General features: G+C 39.0%; 1 protein-coding gene across 1 annotated transcript in view; it reads left to right on the forward strand.

The window, feature by feature from the left end:
• Nucleotides 1-231: 231 nt before the first annotated feature.
• FBXL2 (F-box and leucine rich repeat protein 2) overlaps nt 232-23763 on the forward strand; it is a 55520-nt gene continuing 31988 nt past the window's right edge. The window contains exons 1-2 of the mRNA XM_063324072.1: nt 232-385; nt 15355-15416. Of these exons, the coding sequence (XP_063180142.1) occupies nt 383-385; nt 15355-15416 (65 nt within the window). The 5' untranslated portion in view covers nt 232-382. The remainder of the gene's footprint in view (nt 386-15354; nt 15417-23763) is intronic.

A 23763-nucleotide genomic window follows, 5' to 3' on the forward strand; every position in this document is an offset into this window, starting at 1 on the left:
ACCCGCCAAGCCGCCCTGCCCGACGCCGCCCCCCCTTCCCGCCGCTGTCATCCCCTGGCGAACACCGCAGACCTCCCCCACCGCGGCCGCCATGTCGCCGTGCCCCCCCCACCGCTTCACGCCGCCACCTGAGGCAGGAGGGCGGGGCCGGCAGCCGCGGGGGCGGGGCGGCCTGGCCCGGCCCCACCGCGCAGGGGCGGTGCCGGGTCACGTGGGCCGCCGGCGGGCCCCGCCCCCGCCCCAGCTCCGGCGGTAGAGGCGGTGGCGGCGCGCGCACAGCCGTTGCACCTGGCGCCCTCCTCGGCGGCGGCGGCAGCGGCGGCGGGGGGGGCGGGGGTTTCCTCGTCGCCAGGACAACCGGCCTCGCCGCTGCGCCTCTGCCATGGTGAGCCTGCGGCCCGGCCTGGCCCGGCCCGGCCCGGCCAGCCGCCGCCGGGGGTTAGGGGGCTGGGCCGGCCGCTCGGGGGCCCAGGGCGGGGAGCGGCGGCGAGGCGGGGCGGGCAGGTGGCGGGGCGGGCGGTGTCGCGGGGAGCGAGTGCCAGCCGGGCCGTGTGGAGCGGATGCGGGGCCCAGCGGGCCCCTCGCCCTGAGGGGAGGGTGGCGGCCGGGGCGGGTGTAAGGTCTGCGGGCTGGCGGGGCGCGGGGGGGGGGGCGGGCGAGCACCGTGGCGGTGCGGCTGCGGTGCTGGGCGTGCGGCCCTGCGTGGCATGGGGACGGGGGCTGTGGCGGCCCCCGCCGTAGCGGTGGGGAACAGACAGTCTGTCAGTCTGTCTGTGCAGAGCAGGTGGGGCTGCGTTGACCCTCGCTGTAGCACGGGCGGGGAGAGGCCATGCCTGCGTGTCTGTGGGTGAGGTGTGAGGGGTGTCTTGCCGCCCTGTATAACGCCGTGGTTGGAGCCTGCCTGTGTGTAGAGCAGGTCAGGGGTGGCAGGGGGTGTGTTGTGCCCCTGTGTAACACAGGGGAGAGAATGTGTGGGTGTGTAAAGCGGCTGGGGCGAGATAGAGGTGTGTCGGCCCCCCTGTATAAAGTAGGGATGAAGCTAATGTGTGTGTGTGTGTGCACAGAGTGGGGTGTTACGGTGTGGATGCATGGGGTGCAGGGGTGAGGTGCTGTGCTGTAATCTTATGCATGTGCAGTAAGCCAGGGTGTGGCCTGGGATGTGAGTGCATAGCAGATGTACGGTAGGGCGTGAACATAACGTGCCTCTGTCAGTGTGTGTGTATGTACCTGCTATAATTTGGGGTTTGGGTATGTGTGTATTTGTGTTGTGGCAGAGATGTGGTGTTGTATGCAGGGACATGACATGGCATCGTATGTATGTAGTTGTGTCTGTTCCTGGTGTCTGGGCTTGTGTCTGTGTGTGTATATATATAGTGAACACTGGGTGTGGCATAATATGTGCATATTTTTATAGGCATGTATGCTATGGGTGTGGCAAGGATTATCTGTACTTCTATATGTATGTAGCAGATACAGGTTATGGTATTTTGTGTGTATAGAGTGTCAGTTGCTTATATGTGTAAGTATGCATAGCTGTGATGGTTTATGTGTATGCACAGATGCATTTATAAAGATAATAGATTGGTGGTATGCATGTGGTGGGCATGAGGTTTGCTGCATCTGTGTGGAGATGGTGTGTCACGGAGTGTATGTGTGTGGAGGGTGCGGCAAAGGAGGAAGAGTGGTTGAGGTTTGCTCTGTGGGGAGAGTATGTGGGGATGTGATACAGTACGTGTACGCAGCGAGTGGCAGGGGAGAGGTGCATCATGATGTTTGTTAAAGGAAGATGACAAGGCGTGTAAGGGGGAGTGAGTAGGGACAGGCAAGGCATGTTTGGAAAGGATATTGGTATGATCCCTGTTTTCAATTACCATTTAAGTGTCTGATGCCTTATTGCTTTGCAGGGGTAGTTTTATACAGGAAGAAGGCACAGTTGCTAGCCTGTCACAGGTGGGGAAACACACAGTGTTTTAAGGCAGAAAATCACTTTATGTTTATATTTATGTGTGTGTAATGATAGTAGGTTTCCTGCAGCAAGTAGAGGGGAGGGAGTGCTTAGCCTTACAAAGGGAAGGAGCATATCCCTGTGGTGTTACAACTTTTCTTTCTTTGCATGAAGGCTTGTTCATGTCCCTTCTCACTCTTCTCCTGCACTTTGCCTTCTGTTCCTTCCCGGTTCTAGCCTGTATGTTTTGAACCGAAGCAAAACAACCTTGAAAACTAAAATGTGAGATGTGATAAAAATATGTATAGACTGTGTGAGATTGCAGTATGCTTCTATGTAGAATCATGTTGGATTTGGTTTGAAAAGGTTTTAGGATATATCTGTTGCTACAAGGAAGAGTAAACATCAGTGAATGAGGCTGTGGATGGTGTAGCACTGGTTGAAGTGATTACAATGAGACTTAATGACATGTCCTACTTCATATTAGTATTCCGTCACGCATCTTACTCCATATCAGAGAAGATACAGTATCTCAAATGTCAGTTGAATTAAACGGATTTATATCATGTTCTAAACTTAGGAAAAATTAAAGACTGAAAAACAATGAACAAAATATTTATAAACTATTTTGCAATATAGTTAAATATTTTCCATTTACCAAACTCCTGGTATGGAGTTTTCCTTCGTGGTCCATCTTGACATTCCTGATTAGATACCTTTACCAGTCTAAACTCAGCAGACAGAATCTGAAAAGAAACACTGAATTGTTGTTGCTGTAACTGCACAGGAAAAATCTCAGAAATTATCCTGGATCAGCCTTGCTCCTGTGCAGATTCTTAGATTGGGCAGTTCCTTAGTTGCACTTGACAGCTGATAAGAAAAGGATTAAATAGTGTAATTTTTTAAATTCTTTTCCAATTTTTCAGATATTTTATTCAATGAATGCTTATACTCGAATTGCTCTGTGTTATAGTCCTGTTTAGGTTGTTCTTTCCGTCTTAATTCTCCATAGCTGCACAGTTTAAAATTCAAGAAAGGTGAGGAAGGAATTAATTTTGTCAGATTAACACCAGTATAGTATAGGGAATATCAATATTCTTACAAATCAGAAGGACCATTACCTTATTGCTCGCTTATTTTGACAATAGACTGAAATATTTACTCATCTTGGTTGAAATTAAGGATAACATCGGGCTAGCAGATGTGGAAAGTTTAAAATAAAAGTCAGATTTTCATTGAAGCATAGCGACTATTTTTAGGTTACTGTAGTAAAGTAGTACTAATTTTGGCACTGTGACAATATCAATCTGAATGCCAGCAGAAGGCTACACATTAACAGTACTTCAGCTGTTTTGTCAATTAGAAATCAGAATAGCTGCACTAATTTCATACAAATTGTTATCAACTTGTGCAATAGTTCTGGTGGTATTCCTACTGAATCAGAAATACACATAAACGCAATATCCTAAGTAGGACAAAACCAGGTGAAACTGTGAAACCAAAGAGTTTTCCCTCACAGTTCAGACAGTAGCCTGGAGCTAGTTTAGACAATAGCCACAACATTCACTTGCATTCTTTCTAATAACCTTTTTAGGAAGGTGATCAGTATACTCTAAGGGTTTCTTCATTATTTTTTTTTCTCTTTATGTTTTAGCAGGATGCAAAAACTGTTACAATTTCTGATCATACTTGAGCTATGTATTTTGGGTGACTTGATCTGAATGTGGTAGGGTTGCACTCCAGCTGTCTGAGCTTTTACAAAACAGCTTTTCCACTTGAACTTTTAATACGAGGTGGATATTCTAGTTGTTTGTAAAGCTTCTGAGAAGGAAACTTGTAAGCGCAGAGTGACTTGTAAATGGTGGAAGTCAGATTTGCATTCTTAAAAATGAAGGAAGTTTTTATCCATTGTTACAACAGAAAAAGGTACACATAAGGCATTAAAGGAGTATAATGATGGATTTAAAATTCTCAGCATACTGGTATCTCCTCTGTCAATTCCATGTTTGTTTTTCAGGATCAAGATACTACTTGTATGTCTGTACCAAAGTTTAAACTAGTTGTTCTTGAGCTTAAAATTTTTCTTTAGTAGTTTGTGAAGATCAAGCTTTTCTCTCAGACTAGTTTTTCAAAAAATGTACTGTGCTATGAATATCTGAAAAATTGCATCTATAGTGTGATTCTACAAGACTGCATGAAACCAAATGGATTATTTTTGTGATGAGATTAGTTTTAATTTGAGTACATTCCCTGTGAATGATGTTGTGGTGGAAGCTGCCTTAGATTCTATTCCAGTATTTCTGCTTAGAGTCTCAAAGTTGCTTGAATTGTCAAAGGGAAGTACCTTTCTCAGGTGTTTTGAACTTAGGGTTTTGCAAATTGTATTTGAGTGTCTGATGCCTAAGAAGGGATTTGTTATTTACCTGCTCAAAAAAAAAAAAAAAAAAAAAGAAAGCACAAAATCTGTATGATGCATAATTTTTGCTGACTCCAGTGACCTCTCTCCTATCGTCTACCTGCTCCATCCCCCTCCCAAAAGGAGAAAAAAAAAAAAAAAGGCAAAACTTCAGTATGAATGTAAGCCTTTAAATGGGCTAAAATAATTTCTGTTGGGTACAGAAAGGTAATGGAAATACAATAATAGTTGCATTGCTTAAAATGCAAGGGCACCTCAGCTGATCCAATCAACTACAGCAAGTCTCTTGAATGATTTCCTCTGGGTTATCTTTGCCTGGATGATCCACTGCACTCATGCTAGAGGAGGAGTGGAACTGGAAATGTGCCCTTTTCTGGGCTTGTGCATTTATGACTACTTGGAACCACAAGCTGCTGCTGTGTAGCCCACAAGAAAGTACTTAAAATTTGGTATCAAGCTGCTACCCTTAAAATATTGGCCGTGCTTTACGGTATACTCTGTTTTTCTATCCCAGTGTTTTCCTGTGTTCTCCTTCAGGCAGAAGGAAATAGTAAACTATGTTTTCATTGGATTTGGTTGCTGTTGAACTGGTTAACCAGTATGTTCTGTAAATTTAAATCAATAAAGAGACAAGACATCACCAAATCTGCATAAATGCGAAACTCTACCAGTATGTCAAGTTTGTCTGTCTTCAGAGGTTGAAATTGAGGTCAGAGCTTCACAGAGGAAAGGCATTTCCATATCGTGACTTGATGTTATGTAGTAGTTATCTGAATATTAAGGGGCAAAATGTCTGAGTGTGCTTGTAGTTCTGAAAATGGTCTCTAATCTACTTCTTAAGCAAAAGTATTAAGGTTATTTTATTTCTGCGGAAATTCATGAACCATAAACTTTGGCAAATAGTAACAGCTACTTGAGTGTCCAGTTTCTCCTCTAAATCTCAACCTCTTACTTTTCTTGGAACAGTTTGAAAAAGATGTTTTGGAACTGCTACTGTGATGCTATTTCCTTTGAAGTCAGTTATAATTGCTGCTTGTAATCATGAAGAGGTACCTAATTTTGTCTCTTATAACTGAAAGCTTTTATTAATTATACACTACATATATGGCGTGTGCAGCCGCAACACAGATTTTGTGTCATCTTTTTATCTGCTCTGTACTCTAGGGAGATTGCCTTGCAGAGAAGGTTTGCTCTTCGTAATAAAGATTTCACGCTCTCAGTACTAGGAAAAAACATCAGTTCTGACATAGTGTTTATGATGCAGATCAAGCACTGCTTTGAAATGGCTTTGTAGAAACTATGGAGTAATTTCTGTAATGAACTATACATTTTAAGTCTCAAATATATCTTTTGTAGAACATTTATGTCGGGGGGGTGAAATATTAGTACTCAAAATTTTTGTTTCACAGGTGCTTGGAAGAAGGGATTTTGCTTGAACTATGCAGTAAGGACTTAATCTGTAATTTCATTTATAGTTTGAGCTACATACAGTAAGAAAAAGAATTGCCTTTCTGAATGTGGGATTGCGTGACTGGAGGGAGGACTGTGTCAGACTAAATTAGAATGGTGCACACTCCTGGGGAAATGGACCCGCAGAAGAATCTCTCTGTGCACACTCTGGGGGGCTTTCAGGTCTCCATTGTTATGCCATCAGTGTGTTAGTTTGTATGCTAATATTGGAGACGGTGAATAAAATTTAGCCATATGTATGTCACTAAAAACAACTATCTGCAGAAGTGATGATTCGGAGGAGGAGTTTTGAAAGGTGTACTCCTAAGGGCTCTGATGAATCTGGGATGTGGATTAAATTTGGATGGCTGAGACTGAATGGCTATCCCTAACCAAATACTGCTGGATTAAAGCAAACAGACAACAACTTTTCTCTGTGCCTGATTTTTCAGAAATGTATCATGCTCTGAATGTCTGAGAATGTGTTTTATATAGCATGATTCTACAAGACTGCATGAAACTGAGTGGATTATTTTTGCGATGAAACAAATCATAATTTGAGCACACAGTCCCTGTGAATGTTGTGATGGAAGCTGCCTCAGAAAATATTCCAGTATTTCTGCTTAGAGTTTTAAAGTTAACTTGAGCGGTCAAAGGAAAGTACCTTTCTCAGGTGTTTTGAACTTATGCTTTTGCAATTGGCATTTGAGTCTGTGCTTGGTTGGTGAAGGAGGAATTTGTTATTTGCCTGCTCAAGAAAAAGAAAGCACAGAATCTGTACGATGCATGACCTACACTCGTGATGGGCTACAGTGAAAAACTGCTTCATCCATCAGATTTTAATTTTCTGCCACAGGTCTTTTGATCTCCAAGCCTGTAAAGTAGATGATACGGGTTTCCCCATGCTCCATTTTAAAGTTATTTGTAGATTTAGTTGTTAATTGAAAGCTTTATTTTGTTTTTTAGGTATAGTGTCTAAATGTTTCATCATGTACTGTTTTTATTTGGAAGTGCATAATGGTAGAAGAGGAATAATGGATATCTGAAGAGGAAATATTCAGTCATTAATTCTTTTTTTTTTTTTAAAAAAAAAAAGAATACAAACCAAAGAAAAGATTTGTCAATCAGTATATGACTAACAGATGCTGAGGATAAAGCTTTGTCAAACCTATTTTTTCAGCTGTCTCTCTATGTATGTTTACAGTATATACAGGGGTACAATTAACAGCTTTTTCCAAATTTCTTAGTGTTTAAACAGTAGTTGTTTTTTTATTTTTTTTTTTATTTTTTTTTTTTTTCCTGAGCTGAACCAGTCTCCAGTTGTGAAAGATTAGGTAAGGGGCAGTTTATTTTTCCATGTGGTTCAGGGTTTTTTTGCCATCTCTGGTAGTGGTTAGAACAAGATACTTTAAAAGAAAAAGTGTGTACTAGGTGGATCATAACCTGCATGGAGGGTTAGTCTTCCATGTAGTTTCTGCCTCAGAGTAATGTGGGCGAAGCAGAACTTGCAGACCTTTTTTGCAAATAATAGTGTAATGTCTGTTTGTTTTGGTTAGGTATTAGATTGAACCTAACGTTTTCTGTCATGAGTGCTACCAAACATCGGTTACATGATAGCAAGTATTGATAAAATGGTATCTTTCAACTGAATTTTAGGCCTGCAAGTAATTAGGTCAATCACTAATTCTGCAAACCATTGGATTTTCCCTTCATAATTTTTAACAAGTTAAAATAGGAACTATCACACTCAAGTCAGTCTGAAATGTTGACATGGAACAGAAAAATGTATGCAACTTTCAGTTTGTTCTGTGCCTCTTTGGTTTGTATCAGAATTTACAATTAATTAAATATTTAAATAAATACGTGTTGCAGCACCCTAAATAACAGTGCTGGTAAGACAGCAGTATGTGAACGTGTACTTAATATGTGGGGCTGGTTTAGAGGATTCCTGTCTCTTTGGTGACTGTAGGGAGACGAGGTTAAGTCTTGTGTTAAAGAATGGTCAGCTCAGCTAGCAGGTCAGGCTAACCTGCTAGGCCTTAATACCTTGGCTGCAGTAATTAAGCCATGCTCTTGAAAAGGCTTGATTGGTGATTTCCATATATGTTGTTGCTAGTAGGTGACTGCCCTACTGAAAAACACAGAGAGAAGGGTGATGCGAGCTATTTGGTCAACTGAGAATGAGCTGATGTGCTCGAGACAGCAGGCAAGGCAACCTGCAAGCACCTGCTGCCCCACGCTAAGAGGCAGTTGAGTTGGAACAGCCAGGGGCCTTGAGATAGAGTTGTGCAGCTACGGACATCAGCTCTGAAGTTCACAAATGACCTTGATCGGTCACCCAGCGAGAACAGGGCCTTGCAGAGCCAGACTGATACCCTCCAGTAATATGTGAATGATGTAGTATGAATACCAGTGCTGGCAAAACAAGAATGATGGCTCTTCTGGAAGAAAAACAAGCAGCAAAGCGGGCAGTGTGGCCAGCTGCTTCTGCCTGGCAGGTTTTATATTGGACAGCACTTTCTGGGGAAACTTTAAAAGCAGTATGACCCTTATAAGCAGCCCTAGGTCAGTGGAAGGTGTTAGGGAAAGACAGAGAAATGTTCCCAGGTGTATTTGATCTTGTTCTCTGCAGGTGAGCCTTAGCTGTTGAAGATGACCACACAGTAAGAACAAAATATGACGTGTTAGGTGCTTTTGGTCAGTTAGTTTGTCCCGGGGCTGGAAGAGAAAAGATCCTGAGGATAGACCAGTGCAAAAGATTCAGTGGGTATCTGACAGCAAGGAGGAAGCTAGAAGCCTACTGAAGACAGTGCCCTGGGCTCTGGTAGAGGGTGTCCAAGGAGAAAAGAGATTAGAGACCATGACAGACCAGGATGGCTGGGATTTTAAAGTTCACAAAGTCAAAGCCTGAGACGGAGCATGTGAGCAGCTGGATCATAGGATTGGGACCATGGAGGGTAGATAGTGTCTCTGTGCTGAAATAAAAGACTTTTCCAGTCTGTCTCTGTGGTAAACGGCCTTGGTTCAAGTTGGCATCGCCTTTCGACATTCACTTTGGTGTGTTGTAATTTTATCAATTATACAGAAAGCTTTACCATGGGTTCTAATTTAACACCAGCCCTTTGCCATCAGCTGTTGTGTCTTCAATATCACTTATTTCAGTTCTGCTGGCAATGCATATCCATTCGCCTAACACTCCTTTTGTTGCCTAGATACAGTTACGTTTTGCTACTTGCATGGTGTTAAATGATTCTGCCAGTCTGCTGAAGTCTAATGCATTAATTGTACATTTCTGGAGGAAGCGACAGCTAACAGCGAGATTATTAGAGAACACTACAGCGTAACACGTGAGAAAACCCGAAATTTATAGTAAAGGAAGATTGTTTTCCCTTTTCTTCTTCCTCCTCCATTTTTCTGCTGTATTTAAATAGAGAGCTTTTTAGGATGCCATTCATTACTTCCATGTGCTCATGAATTGCTTGGGGTAGCAAAGCTAACGTGCTGGCTCTTCTGCTGATGTATGGCAAGGGGCAATTCCAGTAGCAATGTGAAGAGGAAATTGCACAGGCAACAATTAGGTGTCTCCACTGAGGAGGAGAGATGCGCAGCAAGCTGGTGGGGTTTGTGTTTGGTAAAAAAATTCTGTATGTCAAGGGAAGTGAATAAAAGCTTAATTTTATTTTGTTAGGATTTTCCTTTCAAACATCTTGTTCTTACGATGCACATTACTGTATAAACAATACTACATAAATACTGTTCTTGCCAGTGAAAACCTGAAAGACTTGATGCTTTTAACATATGGCAATATTTACAATTTAACTGGGACATTTGCTCTGTCAGCCATAGGAAATGTATGGATTTAATTCTAAACTACTGTCTCCTTTGGTGACAATGACCCAATGACAATGAGTTTTATTCCTGACTTGATAAGTAACTCGGCCTCGTTTTCAGTATATATCTGTCTTCACTTTTTGCTGATGTTCTTTGGGGTCTCTCAGACTTCATCTTCCCTCTTTCCCATATCTGCATTCCCATAATTACTCACTTCAGCACACTACTAAGCAAGGCTATTTTTGAGAGTCTGGTTTTTAATAACTTTGGATTTGAAAAGTTGACAGGCTGAAAGTCCATATCTCAGTAGAAATTAGATACATCAATATCTCTGTGGAACTGAGCCGTCATGGCTGAGCTGCTAACAAAACTGTTTCATCAGTAAAGAAAATAGTTCTCTTCAATAAAAGACTGAACAATAACAGAAATTGCATCATTAAAAAACATAAAGACTATCAACAAAATTAGTAGTATAACCTTATTTTGATCTTGAAATACTAGTTGAAGGGTATTCCTAAGTGGTTTGGATAAGCGTGATAAACCAGGATGAATATTCCTTTGTTTATTTGTAGAGAAAAATTAACTTTTTTGAGCATATTACAGTTCTTTGCCAGACCGTGTGTAAAACACAAATGCTCAACTCCATCAGAAAAGATTTCTTAACTGAGTAATGCTGGTGAATACAGGAGAGCTTTATCACTAACTGTTAGACCAGAAGAGAATAATACGTGGTACTTTTAATGATGGCAAGCTAACTGTGGTGTACCAAGAAGTTATATTCTAGGACTAGTGGCAATTAGTATGTTTAATAACATGTAAGGGAAGGCAAACTGGCAAGAGTATTCTTTTTGGATTTGACAGATTTATACAATGGATACTTTATTTATACAATAAAGAGATTAAAAAAATTAAGTGGTAGCTGCTTAAGAAATGTAGTGTAAGCAAGTATCGGGTCATTTTTTTAGGAATTACTCCCTTTTTAGTTCATTATAACCAGTCTTTCAGAAGTACAGTGAAGATACCACCAAGAGAGGTCGGTTAAGAAATGTAAGAAATAGCTCAAGATTCAAGTAATAAGCAATTACAGTCTTCTCTCATGGGTTTTGTTTTGTTTGTTCTTGCAATTCCTTTAAGAATATAGAGATTTTCTGTATCTTTTCTTATGTTTACAGGAAATTTAGAGCTGGTTTTAGAGTAACATTTATTACATATGTTCAATCTTGCCTATCCTTTTTCCTTGTGCACAGATTCATCTGTTGTATTTCAGGTTTTTATACAGTTAAAACCACAGTTTTCTAGAGTTTGAGATACCTTATCATTAACACTCAAACTTGCTACCAAATGCAAAAGCAAAGAAAGAAGAAATATTCTTTCTACATCTATGGTATTCTTAATTATTATTTTGTATTATTGTATACAGGTATTTTAAGGGCATGTCATTGTCAGCACTATCTGTAACTCAAGAAAAATAAATCATATTTGACAAGATTATGAGAATATTATAGCGATGGAGTGCTTTCTTGACTGATTGGTTTTGGTGGTTTTTTTTTTTATAAATAGAAACAGAAGACTAGAAGTTATGTGATAAAAATCAAGTAAAAAATAAAAGGGATGGCACTGTTTACTTCAGAGAGGTGATACATAAATGTACTCGAGGTGTTCGTTTCATTTATGGAAGTTTTAGATAATCAGGAAGTGTTCAAAGAATAAATATATTATCCTGTTTGCACCTTCTCTCTTTTCTCTCTGTTTGCACACATTCAAAATCACATTACAAATGTTCATCTAGAGGATGACTACCCTATTTATCCCATGACTGTTCTTCATTGGGGGAAAACTAGTATTGGAGAGCCTCTAAAGATGTCCCTCTTTTCTTCTCAGATGCAAATGCAGCATGACTCTGGAGACTAACATACTTTTTTCAGAGTAAAACAGTAGTTCAGAGAGACACATTTCATTTTTCTAAATATTCTTATTTCGTAAGAATAATACTTTATGATACCTATAGCTAATGCATACAAGAACACATGAAACTTACTGTTTGAGGGAAGACGGCTTCGAATCTGTTTGTGGCCTCACCTGTGACTTGTGTAGCACACATGGTACTTTGTGTGGCTGAGCAAGTCGTGTGCTTCTCATTCAGTAGTAAAAGCTGCATTTTTTGCAGTTTTAACTGGGATTCATAAATGCAACCATATTGGTCGTATCTGCTGTCATGTATTCAAAATAATTTGTCCATCCAACTTTAACTTAAAAGTCTAAAGATATCTCACGTAAACATATAGAGATTATAAGCTTGTTTTCCCATAAGAGTTGCCAGTTTGGTTGTAGATTTAGATTTTTAGCTTGGCCTCAGTAGAAAAATACTATTTCCAAAAGTCTGTGCTACGATTTGTAGTGATTTGGCTTTTTAACGCAGGAGCAGATAAGTAGTTCGAAATACTCAAAAGTCCTGAGCATGCATTGTAGCTGTTTGTATTAAAGTAAAGCCCTGTGGAAAAGGGCTTGGGGGTACTGGTGGATGAAAAGCTGGACATGAGCCAACAATGTGTGTTTGCAGCCCAGAAGGCCAATCGCGTCCTGGGCTGCATCAAAAGAACAGCAGCCAGCAGGTCAAGAGAGGTGATTCTCCCCCTCTACTCTGCTCTCGTGAGACCCCACCTGGAGTACTGTGTCCAGCTCTGGGACCCTCAGTACAAGAAGGACATGGACCTGTTGGAGCGGGTCCAGAGGAGGGCCACAAGGATGATCAAAGGGCTGGAGCACCTCTCCTGTGAGGACAGGCTGAGAGAGCTGGGGTTGTTCAGCCTGGAGAAGAGAAGGCTCTGGGGAGACCTTATAGTGGCCTTCCAGTACCTGAAGGGGGCCTACAGGAAAGCTGGGGAGGGGCTGTTTGCAAGGGCATGTAGCGATAGGACAAGGGGCAATGGTTTTAAACTAGAGCAGAGTAGGTTTAGATTAGACATTAGGAAGAAGTTCTTTACAATGAGGATGGTGAGACACTGGAACAGGTTGCCCAGAGTGGTGGTGGAGGCCCCATCCCTGGAGACATTCAAGGCCAGGCTCCATGAGACTCTGAGCAACCTGATCTGGTTAAAGATGTCCCTGCTTACTGCAGGGGGGTTGGACTAGATGACCCTTAAAGGTCCCTTCCAACCCAGCATATTGTATGATTCATTCTATGACATAGTAACTTGCTCATACCTTACTAACTTAAATGCTGTGTCACCTTCACACGGTGAGCATATATCCATGTTATTGTACATCTGTGAATCTACGGTCTAAAGGAAAAAAAAAAACAGGCAATAACGGCTTTTGAACTAACAAAGTGATGACACACATCTAAACTAGTAGCAGTCTGCAAAGTAGCTTTATTTAAAAATATATACTGATGCATATAAATGGGAAGCGTGTGCTAGGTGATGTAACTTTTGAGGAATTATCTGCAACTATAGAATAATTAAGTTGAAAGAAGATTTTTAGTGGTGTATGATACTGAATGTTCGGATTCTGGGTGAGAATTAGTGAGATCTAAGTTCACTTGCCTGTTTTACCACAGACCTTGTGTGCTCTCACGCAGGTAACTTCCAACTTCCTTTTTTTGCAACTTCATTTTTTTTTTGACCTGTAATGCACAAGAATATTTCCCTGCTTCACTCTTTAGTGATCTTAAGTTCTATGAGGATGGCATACGTGTCTCCTAAGGAGTGCTGCAATAAACAGAATTAGGCCTATGTTTTGACTGTTCTAAAAAATTATCCCAATATATACAATTGTTCTCGGGCTATAAGCTGCAGTGAGTGGCATATAATATTAAATTGGCATACATGCAGATAATTCATAAATCTATTAATTGCCAAGCTTAGAAGCAGTCAGCCAGTTCTAAACCGAGCATTGATATGCATAGTGTATTTCGGCATAAAGGCTGAAAGTAATGACAGCAACAGGTATCGGATGTAAAGCAGAACCAGAGCAAACCTGAACCTATGGTCAGCCATGTGGAACTGCCTAAAGCCAAGAATGTCTCTCCAAGAAGGAAGCAGAATTATCTTATTGAAGTGTATATGCATAGGTGTTTTATGCTTTGAATGTCTGCAGTCACTAGTCTGTGAATAATTGTGCTGCTCCAGTTGCAGGAAAAGGAATCTTGATTAAACTTGTTGGTCCGTTTTGAAAGTTGACAGTTTTATTGTTCTTAGATGTGTGGATAACTGCGCACAGAGGTGGTGGCTGAAGAAAGTGGCTTTTGTTGTTGTGTCAAAATTGAGAAACAGTAGTATGCAGTTAAACATGAAATCAACCTGGGATATACTGGAAGACAAAAAGGGTTGTTGATGGCAGCCAGAAGGAAATGCAAGTTTTCTAATCTTACAGTAGTTTTTAGGGAGATATTTTCAGAATTCTCAGGTGGGTGCTTTCTGCTGTCTCCCTTTTTTATGAAGACAGAGCCAAGCTTATATTCAGCTTTTTTTCATTCTTTACTTGATGTACCTTTTTTCAGAACTACCTCTTGTTGAGCTTCCTTTTTTGTAATCAAGAAGCAAAGCAAATAGTTACAAAGTATGTGGTATGTGTTGGTGGTAGGATGGACAAGGGGCAATACCCTGATGATTGAGTCAGGAACAGCATATTCTTAGTGAAGGACGGGAAATATTTCTTCCAGTTGTGTTTCATGTTTCTCTTTTGTGTGGTTTTCAAATTTACCATTTAGCATTGAGAAAACTCTTAGCTATTATGGATCTCTCTTTCTAGCTTTTGTTTCTGATAATGCGAACAGCAAATAGACTCCATTAAGGTCTTCTCTTTACAGGGGGAGTCGTTGCTTATGTCTCTGACTTCTTCCAGTCTCTGCTGTAGTTCCTTAAATTCTGATTCACCTTCTGTTTTGTTTATTGCTGTGGTTCTCTGGAAAAATTTCTCAAACTTAAATATTTACAATAAGTTATAAGTCTGGTCAGTATCTCCTTTGTTTAATGTTTCCATTTACCTGTTGATTGACTGATCCTTTTCGCCTCTTGTGGAAGCTTTTTCCTATATAATCTTAGTATTGCCTGCGTTTTGTCTTGGGCATTTTCTTTCAGTTTCTCCACTCTCTTTTTCTTAGGAGATATATTAGTAATACGAAGTTCTGGGTGAGAGGTATTTCTGGTTTTCTTGTAGCATTTGTGGAGGTGCTTCTCTTGCTTGTATAGCAGTTGCTGTCATGCCACCGTCGTATCTGTGGCAGTTAATTATTTAAATCTTTAGATTATTATAATTTAGCCATCTTCACACACCTGGGCTAAAGAATTTACGCTGTGAAGGAAGGGACCTGAATAACTGGAAAGTGTCCAGTTTCTGTTTTCTGTAATGGGACAGTTTTAGGATCCTGCAATACTGCATGTTTGTATGTGTCTTGCTATTGCTAGAAGTTTTACTACTGCCTAAAATACTTCTTTATGGGGTATAAGTGTGGCTTCTGATTGCTTGTTTAATGATTATTAATTTTTGTGTAGTTAAATCTTAGTACCAGGGAAGAGCAGGTGTATGTGTGGGTGTGGCCTGGTTGTGTACATTGAAATAATTTTATAGTATTACCAACTAACATATTCAAAACTTGACATTAGCAGTAATTTAAAATAATAAAGCACCTTAGTAAAAGGTGAAAAGACTCTCTAAAAGCTATTATTCTTGTTGATCTTTTTAAAGGATGTTTTTTTCTTTCTGTTTCCAGGTTTTCTCAAATAATGATGAAGCCCTTATTAACAAGAAACTACCCAAAGAACTACTGTTAAGGTAATTCTACATAATGTGTTAAGGAGTAAAAATCTGAGGATCGTATATTGCTTATGTGGCTTACAGGCTATCAAGTGCTATTCATTCTTTCTTAAATTGTCTTGAAATAAGTAGCAACATACCTGATTTAATTCTTGGAATTCTTGAAGTCATCATCTTTTGGTTAGTCTTGATTTGTTTTAATGTGTTGAAATTATACTATACTATGGAAGATGTCATTTAATAGTAATCTTTTCCTTGCATATCAGAAAAAGAAGTGAAACAAAATGTCCATAAAGCTTTGGTGTACAGAGTAGTCATCTCTTCCACACTGCACAATGTTTTATCTGTCTGAAGAGCCTATAATCCGTTCTTTAATGTAGTTCACACTCTTTGTGTCATGAACTTTGTGATAGCAAAATAAAATATAAATTCAACTTCAAAGCTGTCAGAGCGTCACTGCAGTGAAAGCACTGCCTGTTACCATTACTGCCAGTCTGTGTTATATAAGTAGAACCAACAGGAGGATTTTTCTTACCATGGTCATTCGGCTAGCCAGAAATTTCATCATCTTGTTGGTGTGTGACTAGATCACCTTTGCAGAGTTATCTACAACATGAAGATCAGTAAGTTCAGCCCACGGTTGAGACACTGATGGATGTCTTCATGCTCTCATCTTTTTGAAAGTTGATTTCAAGCAAAGTGTAAACTGCCAAATGTGGAGACACTGCTCAACTGGATGTGACCACTTCAGAGCTGGAATTGAACCAGCAACGTCTTCTGTACCTGCATATAGGTTTTGTTACAGCCCACTCTTTGAAGGGAGGGAAAGAAAGAAAGAAAATTAAAAAAAGGTGTTTACTTATAATGGTGCAATTACAGGTTTTAGTGATGGTGTTATTAAAATTGAGCTGATTATTTAATACACTAAAGAGATTTTTGGGTTATCTTGTATGTATGTCATTGCTTCCTGTTTGATTGGAAGTGGGAGAATGTCTCAAATAATGGTATTTTGCATCCTGTGTCTGAAGAAAGTGCTCTTAAAACATTATGACTTCTTTTAGTGTCTGTACGATCACAGTACTCTCTTGGTGATATTACAGAAGCAGTCTGTTGTTAAAGGAATTGAATTTTAAAAGGCTTTTCATTTTTGTTGAAAAATACTCATTCCATATGGTGACAGTGTTGTAAATTAGACTCATAGAACTGTTTAGAAAATGTGATTAAAAGAGACGTGTCACTGAATGATGCCCTGAACAGAAATTCTAATAACTTTGCTTTGTTGCACTCAATGCCACACATGAACCACAAGATAAAAATCAGTTTAATATGCTGCCTCTTTATCACAGTATCATAATCTGCAAGCACTTCTTTTTTAGCAGTAGGACTCTCCAAATATCTGTGGAAATTTCTTTCCTTTTCAGTGTTACGGGTGCTAAGTATCCCATTTATGTAGTTCAACAGAATTTGTTGATGTGGTTTAGACAGCGAAAAGTATCATGCACTGAGATAGTAAAGACATCTGTGGCAAGAACTTATTTATTGATTATGTAGTATGCCTCAGTTTTTATTGTAGGATAAAGTGAAAATACCTGTGAAGCTATATAGATACTAAATTCCTAAATTATTGTGTCTATGCTAATTACATGAGTAGCATCATAAAATTAATTTGCTGAGTTTTACTATGAGAATTCCTGCATCTAACTTCTAGGTATCAGTTTCTTGAATTGTGTGTTCCAACACCAAATTGGGTAAGTTCTTTAAAATGTTATATAGTGAGTAGCTTGCTTGTTTCATTGAGCAGTATGTTTATTCCAACATATATCTTACTCTACAGGACACTTTAAAGAACTTGACCTTGAATTTTACCAGCTGAGGAAGTGGTGCAGCTAGGCACTGCCACTACACTAACTATCGTGACAGTGTCTAAAGAAGACTTTTGCATGGTTGAAGGGCTTCCTGGGGCTGGAGTGACAACATAAAATAGTCCAGGCGAAACATACACAGAACTGATTCAGCCAACCATCTAGTTCTTGTGCACATATGTCCTCTTTGCAATTGCACAGTGATCTACCAAAGTAGCATTGCAGCTGTAGCCAGAAGAGTTGATGATCTGAGAAATTGGATTGGGACAGTCAGCTTTTTCAGTGACGATTATGATGATCTCATGCTGAACGCTGGGATTCAGGTGATGGCCTGCCTATAGCAGAGAGAAATAGAGTCCACATTTCATAACACCCATAATATTGTGCTGACCACCAGGGCTTTGGAATGGAGAGGAAGGGGATGGGTGGGAGAGATGCACTGTAAACCTCCTTTTGAAATTGTGCTGCTGCAGAGACAAACCCACACGGCCAGAGGCAGAGCATTTTCGAGAGAGCGTTATGATGGGATGTGGGTCTGAGCTCTCATGCAGAGTGTAGATAACTAGGAAAATTTAGGGACACAAACCTGGCTGTCTAAAGGATTGTCAGTGGGGAATTTGTTTTATGCTCCTGCACATAAATGCTTTTGTAAGACTGACCTGGATGTCTTTCAACACCTAAAACAGTTTATGCTTGTGCTAGAACATGTTTTAAAATTGTCTTGCTGTATGGTTATGACAGGAGAGATTAAATATTGCTGCACTAAGTGTAATTAATATCCTAATTATTTTTACTATATTGACATGCCTAAACCACGACATCTACCTTTTAATTAAAAGGAGAGTGAACCAGTTGCAGTGGAAACATTTTGCTCATAGTGCCGGAACTGAGTAGTAAATACTGTTGAAAGTGTCATCAAATGCACTTAGTTTTCTTGCTTGCTTATATCAGATATGTATAAAAACTGTTGGAAAGCACTACAGATCTTTTGTTTTAAATAATACAAAATTTGACATATGGAAAAGGAGTAGTTAATATTTGTTACAAATATCTGGAAACAAAATGTAAACACAGTTCTTTTATTGCAAAAATTGGCCTTGTTCTCATTTGTGTCAAGTATTTAAACTTCTGTAATCTGACTATAACAAGCAATCCAATTTTTTTTCTCTAAAATTGAGAAACCTTTTTCTGATGGTAGACTTAGGAAATACTACCACTCTAAAATGTATTAATTTGTTGCTATAGTTGCATAATCTAAAGTTGAACAAAGTAAGCCACTTTATAAGTCTTATACCACAGTTCTTACTCTTTCTCATTATTATTATTGCTTATTTCAGAACCAGAATTAGATTGGAAGTTTTTCAGTGCAGTGTCATGTCTCTTGACATTTTCTATAGAATATCTGCTAAACTTGTAGGTAAATGACTGAAACCCTCAGCTTCTCAGGCAGGAAGCTCATTTGAAAGGATACAAAAACAGAGATTATTTGTTCCTTCTCAAGTAGACCCAGATAACTGGTCAGAGGAGGAAGAGGTTATCTGACTAATATGGACAGTGGTGGTTTTGAAGAAGACCCTGGTTTGGAGGAACTGGTTATGCTTTGAGGTAGGTAGACTAGCTTGAGTGGAGAGAGGGAGGTGTTTAATTTGTAACTTTTTCTAGTTTATGGGCATTTATTTTTATTTTTAATATTGGAGTGTTGGTTTTTTTCCTTTGGAAGAAATAGGCTGCATCTAAAAACTTTGATTTGTAGTACTGTTCAAGCTAAAAGAAAAATGATCACCCCTGTTAGCTGTTGCAGTGCTATTAGTTTTCCAGTTGGCAAGGAACGCTCTTTTCCCTCTACTCTTATGTATTACAAGAAGTGAAAGGTTGAATAAATGCTCAATTGTATAATGTTTGAGTAGGGATCCTGTGGAAGTATTATAAATCATGTAATTTAAAAAATGTTTTCAGACAATTCAGCTTTTTTTTCTTAGCCTGTGTGTTTATGGAAAAGGATCATTTGATTATACAGTACATTAGTTGTGGATTTGCACTGGTGTCTGAAGGTAATAAACCCATATCTATCATCAGAAGAATCAGAAATCAGGTCAGAGAGAGACTGTTGCAATTTTAGTGGTAACAACTTTTCCAGTAAGATGTCACAGCCTTGAAGATTATAATATTTTTCTTTTTTTCCTTGTTAATTGCTGGAAAAACAAATGGATTTTTAAAGCTACAGTATGAGTTTGAAAAGCATTGGAAACAAAAAAACTTAAGTGAATGTAATTAATATTAGAATGCTTTCAAAAAGATTTTTTTATGTTTTGTGTTTGACAAAAAATAATAATACATTTTGAAAATGGAGGTGTAGCCAGCACTTTTGTCACTTAGAAGGACAGGTAATGTTTGTTCATTTGTATTTTAACTGCTGACGTTCTGGGCTGTAAGATTTTGCACAAAAATGGCAAGCTTCAGAAACAGAGGTGTTCATTCCTTTTGGCCATTTGAACCATTTTCAGTTCCTTTCTGCCTACAAAGTACCAACTTCACAAATTGTACCACAAGTATGGGAGCTATTATGAGTTCTGCTATAAACCATACTTATGGGGTGCATGTACTGGTATAATAGATACTAGTCATCCAACTCAAAATTTGCTCAGTCAGATTTAAAAGAGGGACTCAACTTAGGAGAGGAACTCAGGAGTTGTGTTCTAGCAGCAGCTTTTCTTATATGCAAGAATGTGCAGCTTGTGAGATGGCTCATGAATTATTGTATATGTTTTTATGTTTCTGTTCTTTCTTTTTATTACTACACGCTGCTTTTTGCTCAGCTTTTAGTGTGTTCATTATTGTAGAGAAGAAAAAAATACCAGAAACTTAAAATTAGTCAAATGGATTTTTAAAGGAACAGTATGAGCTTGAAAAGTATTGGAAACAAAAAAACATAAGTGAATGTTGTTGTTATTAGAATGCTCTGACTTTCCAACAGCTTCCAAAATTTTTTTTTATTTATTTTTTTTTATTAATAGTCAATTTAAAGCTTAAAATTAGTCAAGTCAAACATAGGATTTGGTATATTTGAAGTGATGCTTTACCGTCTGTATGCTTAACTGTGGGAGAAATAGAAAAGAAATATAGTGAAGGTTGCAACGAGAAATTGTCATAATGCCATTGGTATTTCTTAGCTAGGTACTGTAGGTACTTAAATGGCCAATAATTGCTGTAAAATTTGGCTGCTGTACCTTAGTGTACAAAATACTGACTGGTGAGTCAAAGAACTGAAAATATAAACTTATATCTGGAACTGTTCTTAGTTGGTAAGAATTTTGTAAGCAGACAAACTGTATTTTGAAGAGGGGAGAATCTATCATCTCAAACGTGATTAATTTTCCCCACTTCAAGAATTTGTATAATTAAATAGGGCAATATTTCACCCTGAGTAGTAAAGACTGCTGTTCAGTGTTTGACAATCTCAGGAAAACATTCCAATTTTGTAATGCACGTGAAGTCTTTTATTTTGGTTTTAGACTGTATTTTGCAGCTCTTTCAAGTGTTCTATAGTAGTCTGCCAAGCAATTACAATATAATTGTTTAGAATCAGAAACAAACAAATTGATAGAAGTACATGAACAGAATTTGTACAGATTATGAACCGAATTGATTGTATAAGAGTTGCTTATGAAAGTAAAACTTATTTCCTTTCTGTGTATTTACACAGATCTATGGTTTCTGTAAAGGTGCCTTGTACAAGTAACTTTCACTAAATAAAGTTCTTTGATTTATCATGCCTGAAATACATCCATCCAAGGAATTAGTGCAGAGCAGCTCCAATCTCACACTAACTGCTCAATATATAAAACTCCTTTAAATAAGGATAAGGGACACATATTTGTTAACTAGAAATACAGAGACTAACATTGACAGGAAGCAAGCAAGAACAATGGGACTGATAACAGCATAATATCAAATACAGACTCACTCCTGTGTACTCGTATACTCATTTTCAGTGGTCCTTATCTCCAAAAAAGGAATCGCAAAACTAACTGAGCAAGTGATCAGAATGAACCGCGGGCACAGGTCATGGACACGATAAAGCCTCTGGAAAGTGATTAAATATTTTGATCTTTAGCCAGGGAAAGAACAGAACTGTAATTCTTCAGGACTATTTAAGACTTACTGGCTGTTTTCAGAATTCTTTGTGCTGTAGCAGCAATTGATAAATATCACACTACCAGTACTCTTTTTATTTGTTTTAACATTATTTACCTAATGTTAAAATGGAGAGTCCTTTAGTGTCTCTGACTCTTCAGCCTACAAGGTAGTGTATCTAACCACAAATATGCACCAAGAATACAAGTTGCAATTTTCTGATTACTCAGCTTTTTTTTTTTAGAAAATTTTCCAATTATTCTGAAGTGGGAATGGGTTTTAAAACTTGCCAGTGATTTACCTCAAATTCTGGACAGAACTTGTGCTCTGTCTGAGGAAACGGAAGACTCAATCAATAGCTTGGTGGTCAGCTTAGCCCCTTCAGAATACAGAAAAGGTCTCACCTTGACCTTTTTTTACACTGCTACATGTATTGTTTGTCTGCTTGTAAAATTCTTACCAAGATCAGTTCCAGATGCAAGTTTGTATTTTTCAGTTCTTTGCCTCACCAGTCAGCACTTCATACACATATTCCAGCTTTGTATGAAAAGCTGAACATTTGCAAATGATTATATGATCAATTAAGTTTGGCCTTTTGAAATTGGAGTGGTAGCTGCCATCTTCTACTACGTATGTTTTAAGTGATTTGGTTTTGTTCACAAACAAATGCAAGAGTAAGCTTAAAACTGAATGGTTTGGGCAGAGATGTTTGAGATTAAATTCCTTTAAAAATATGAGTGCGAGGCTCTAAGAACACAAGCGGAAAAACTGCACACTGGTGCTCTTGTATGCGGTGTTGAAGAAGAGGAGACAATTGGGATTTCCCTATAAGTAGAGTGCTTCACCATTACCTGGTTCAACAACAGGTATTATGTCTCAGTAAGAACATGCTTATGAGAAAGGATTAGTCATACTGTAACAAACAAAGGTAAATAACAAGCATTTGAACCAGGAGTAGCAGCTAAGGGGCATATAGCAGTGACTCGGAACAATACATTACCGTTTATTTTGTTTCATTTTGTTTTTCTTTTATTTGCTATTAAGCCTCTATTTAGAATCTGATGAAGGCTTAATTCCATTTAGAGCTTTATTTGCCTGGAAACTGGAGTCTTATTTAAACAGTCTCTTGATTAACAAATTATCAATGCCAAATGTTCAGAAGTATCAGTGATATAAAAAAGTCATGCTTTTCATATGGAGCTTTGAGGCAGAGGGGGAGATGTTTTTCTTCCTCATTCCCATGTGAGAAGTGCCATCAAAACATAAAAACAATTCAAAAGATACTTTAACTTCCTACAAGAAAATTCTTTTTTCATTTTGTTAAATATTGATGCTAGACAGTTTAAATAACAATATTTACTTTTTTTTTTATCTGTAACTCTTGAAATATTCACAGAAGAGGTGAGCTTCTGTGTCTTTCGGATGCAGGCACAGGCATCAGGAAGAGAAGTCTTTTGTTCAAGGTCATCCTCCAGGCCAGCAGCAGAGCTACAGGTTGGATCTAGTCTACCAAATTCTAGTCCAGTAATTAACCAAAGTTCCCATAACCTTTATGGCTGTAGCGATCATGGTTTATGGAGCATCCCTAGGCTGCATACCTCCAGCGCATCATGTTATTTTTCCACATCTCTACCTAGGCACTAGTGTGCGCGGTGGGTATAGTTGATTTTTGACTGTTTGGTGCCCAAACAGTCAAATCATAATCCCTTCACTCACAGGGAAAAAACAGACTGTAGGATATTTGGAATGGACAGCAGGTTGAATTGGGACTGTGCACTGCAATTTAAGCCAGTCTGAACTAATCATTAGGCTAACTGCTTTTATTTAGTAACGTGTTATAGTTGCCAAATTTGTACTTCATAAAATCACTTCATAAAATTTATAGTTAAAAAAAGTATAGTTAAAAAAATTTCTAATATTTCTGTTTGTGTCCATTGCTTCTTTTCTGTCACTGGGCTTTAATGAGAAAAGACCCTCATCTTTACTCCCTCCTGTCAGATATTTATACACACTAATAAGATCTGCACCCCCACCCCCCCAAAAAAAACATTCTCTTTTGAGGCATGTTCAAAGTGGTGCTCACCAGAACCCCCAAGTCCTTTTCTGCAAAGCTGCTTTTGAGTCAGGCAGCCCCCAGCCTGTACAGATGCATGAGGTATCCTCCCCAGGCTGTCTCTCCTTTTGTGGATTCCTGTCTACCCATAAATAAATAGTAGTTCCTTTCTCATTTATCAGATGCTTTTCTGTAAATCAGAAGTCTTCAGCTGAGCCCCATTTTTCTTTACAGAATTCTGGCTACTGGTTGATGCCTCTCACTGCCCCCCCCCAAAAAAAAACCAAAAACAAAAAACAAGCCTGTGCTCTAGATA

The sequence above is a fragment of the Chroicocephalus ridibundus genome, chromosome 2, assembly GCF_963924245.1.
Source record: "Chroicocephalus ridibundus chromosome 2, bChrRid1.1, whole genome shotgun sequence".
NCBI lineage: Eukaryota > Metazoa > Chordata > Aves > Charadriiformes > Laridae > Chroicocephalus > Chroicocephalus ridibundus.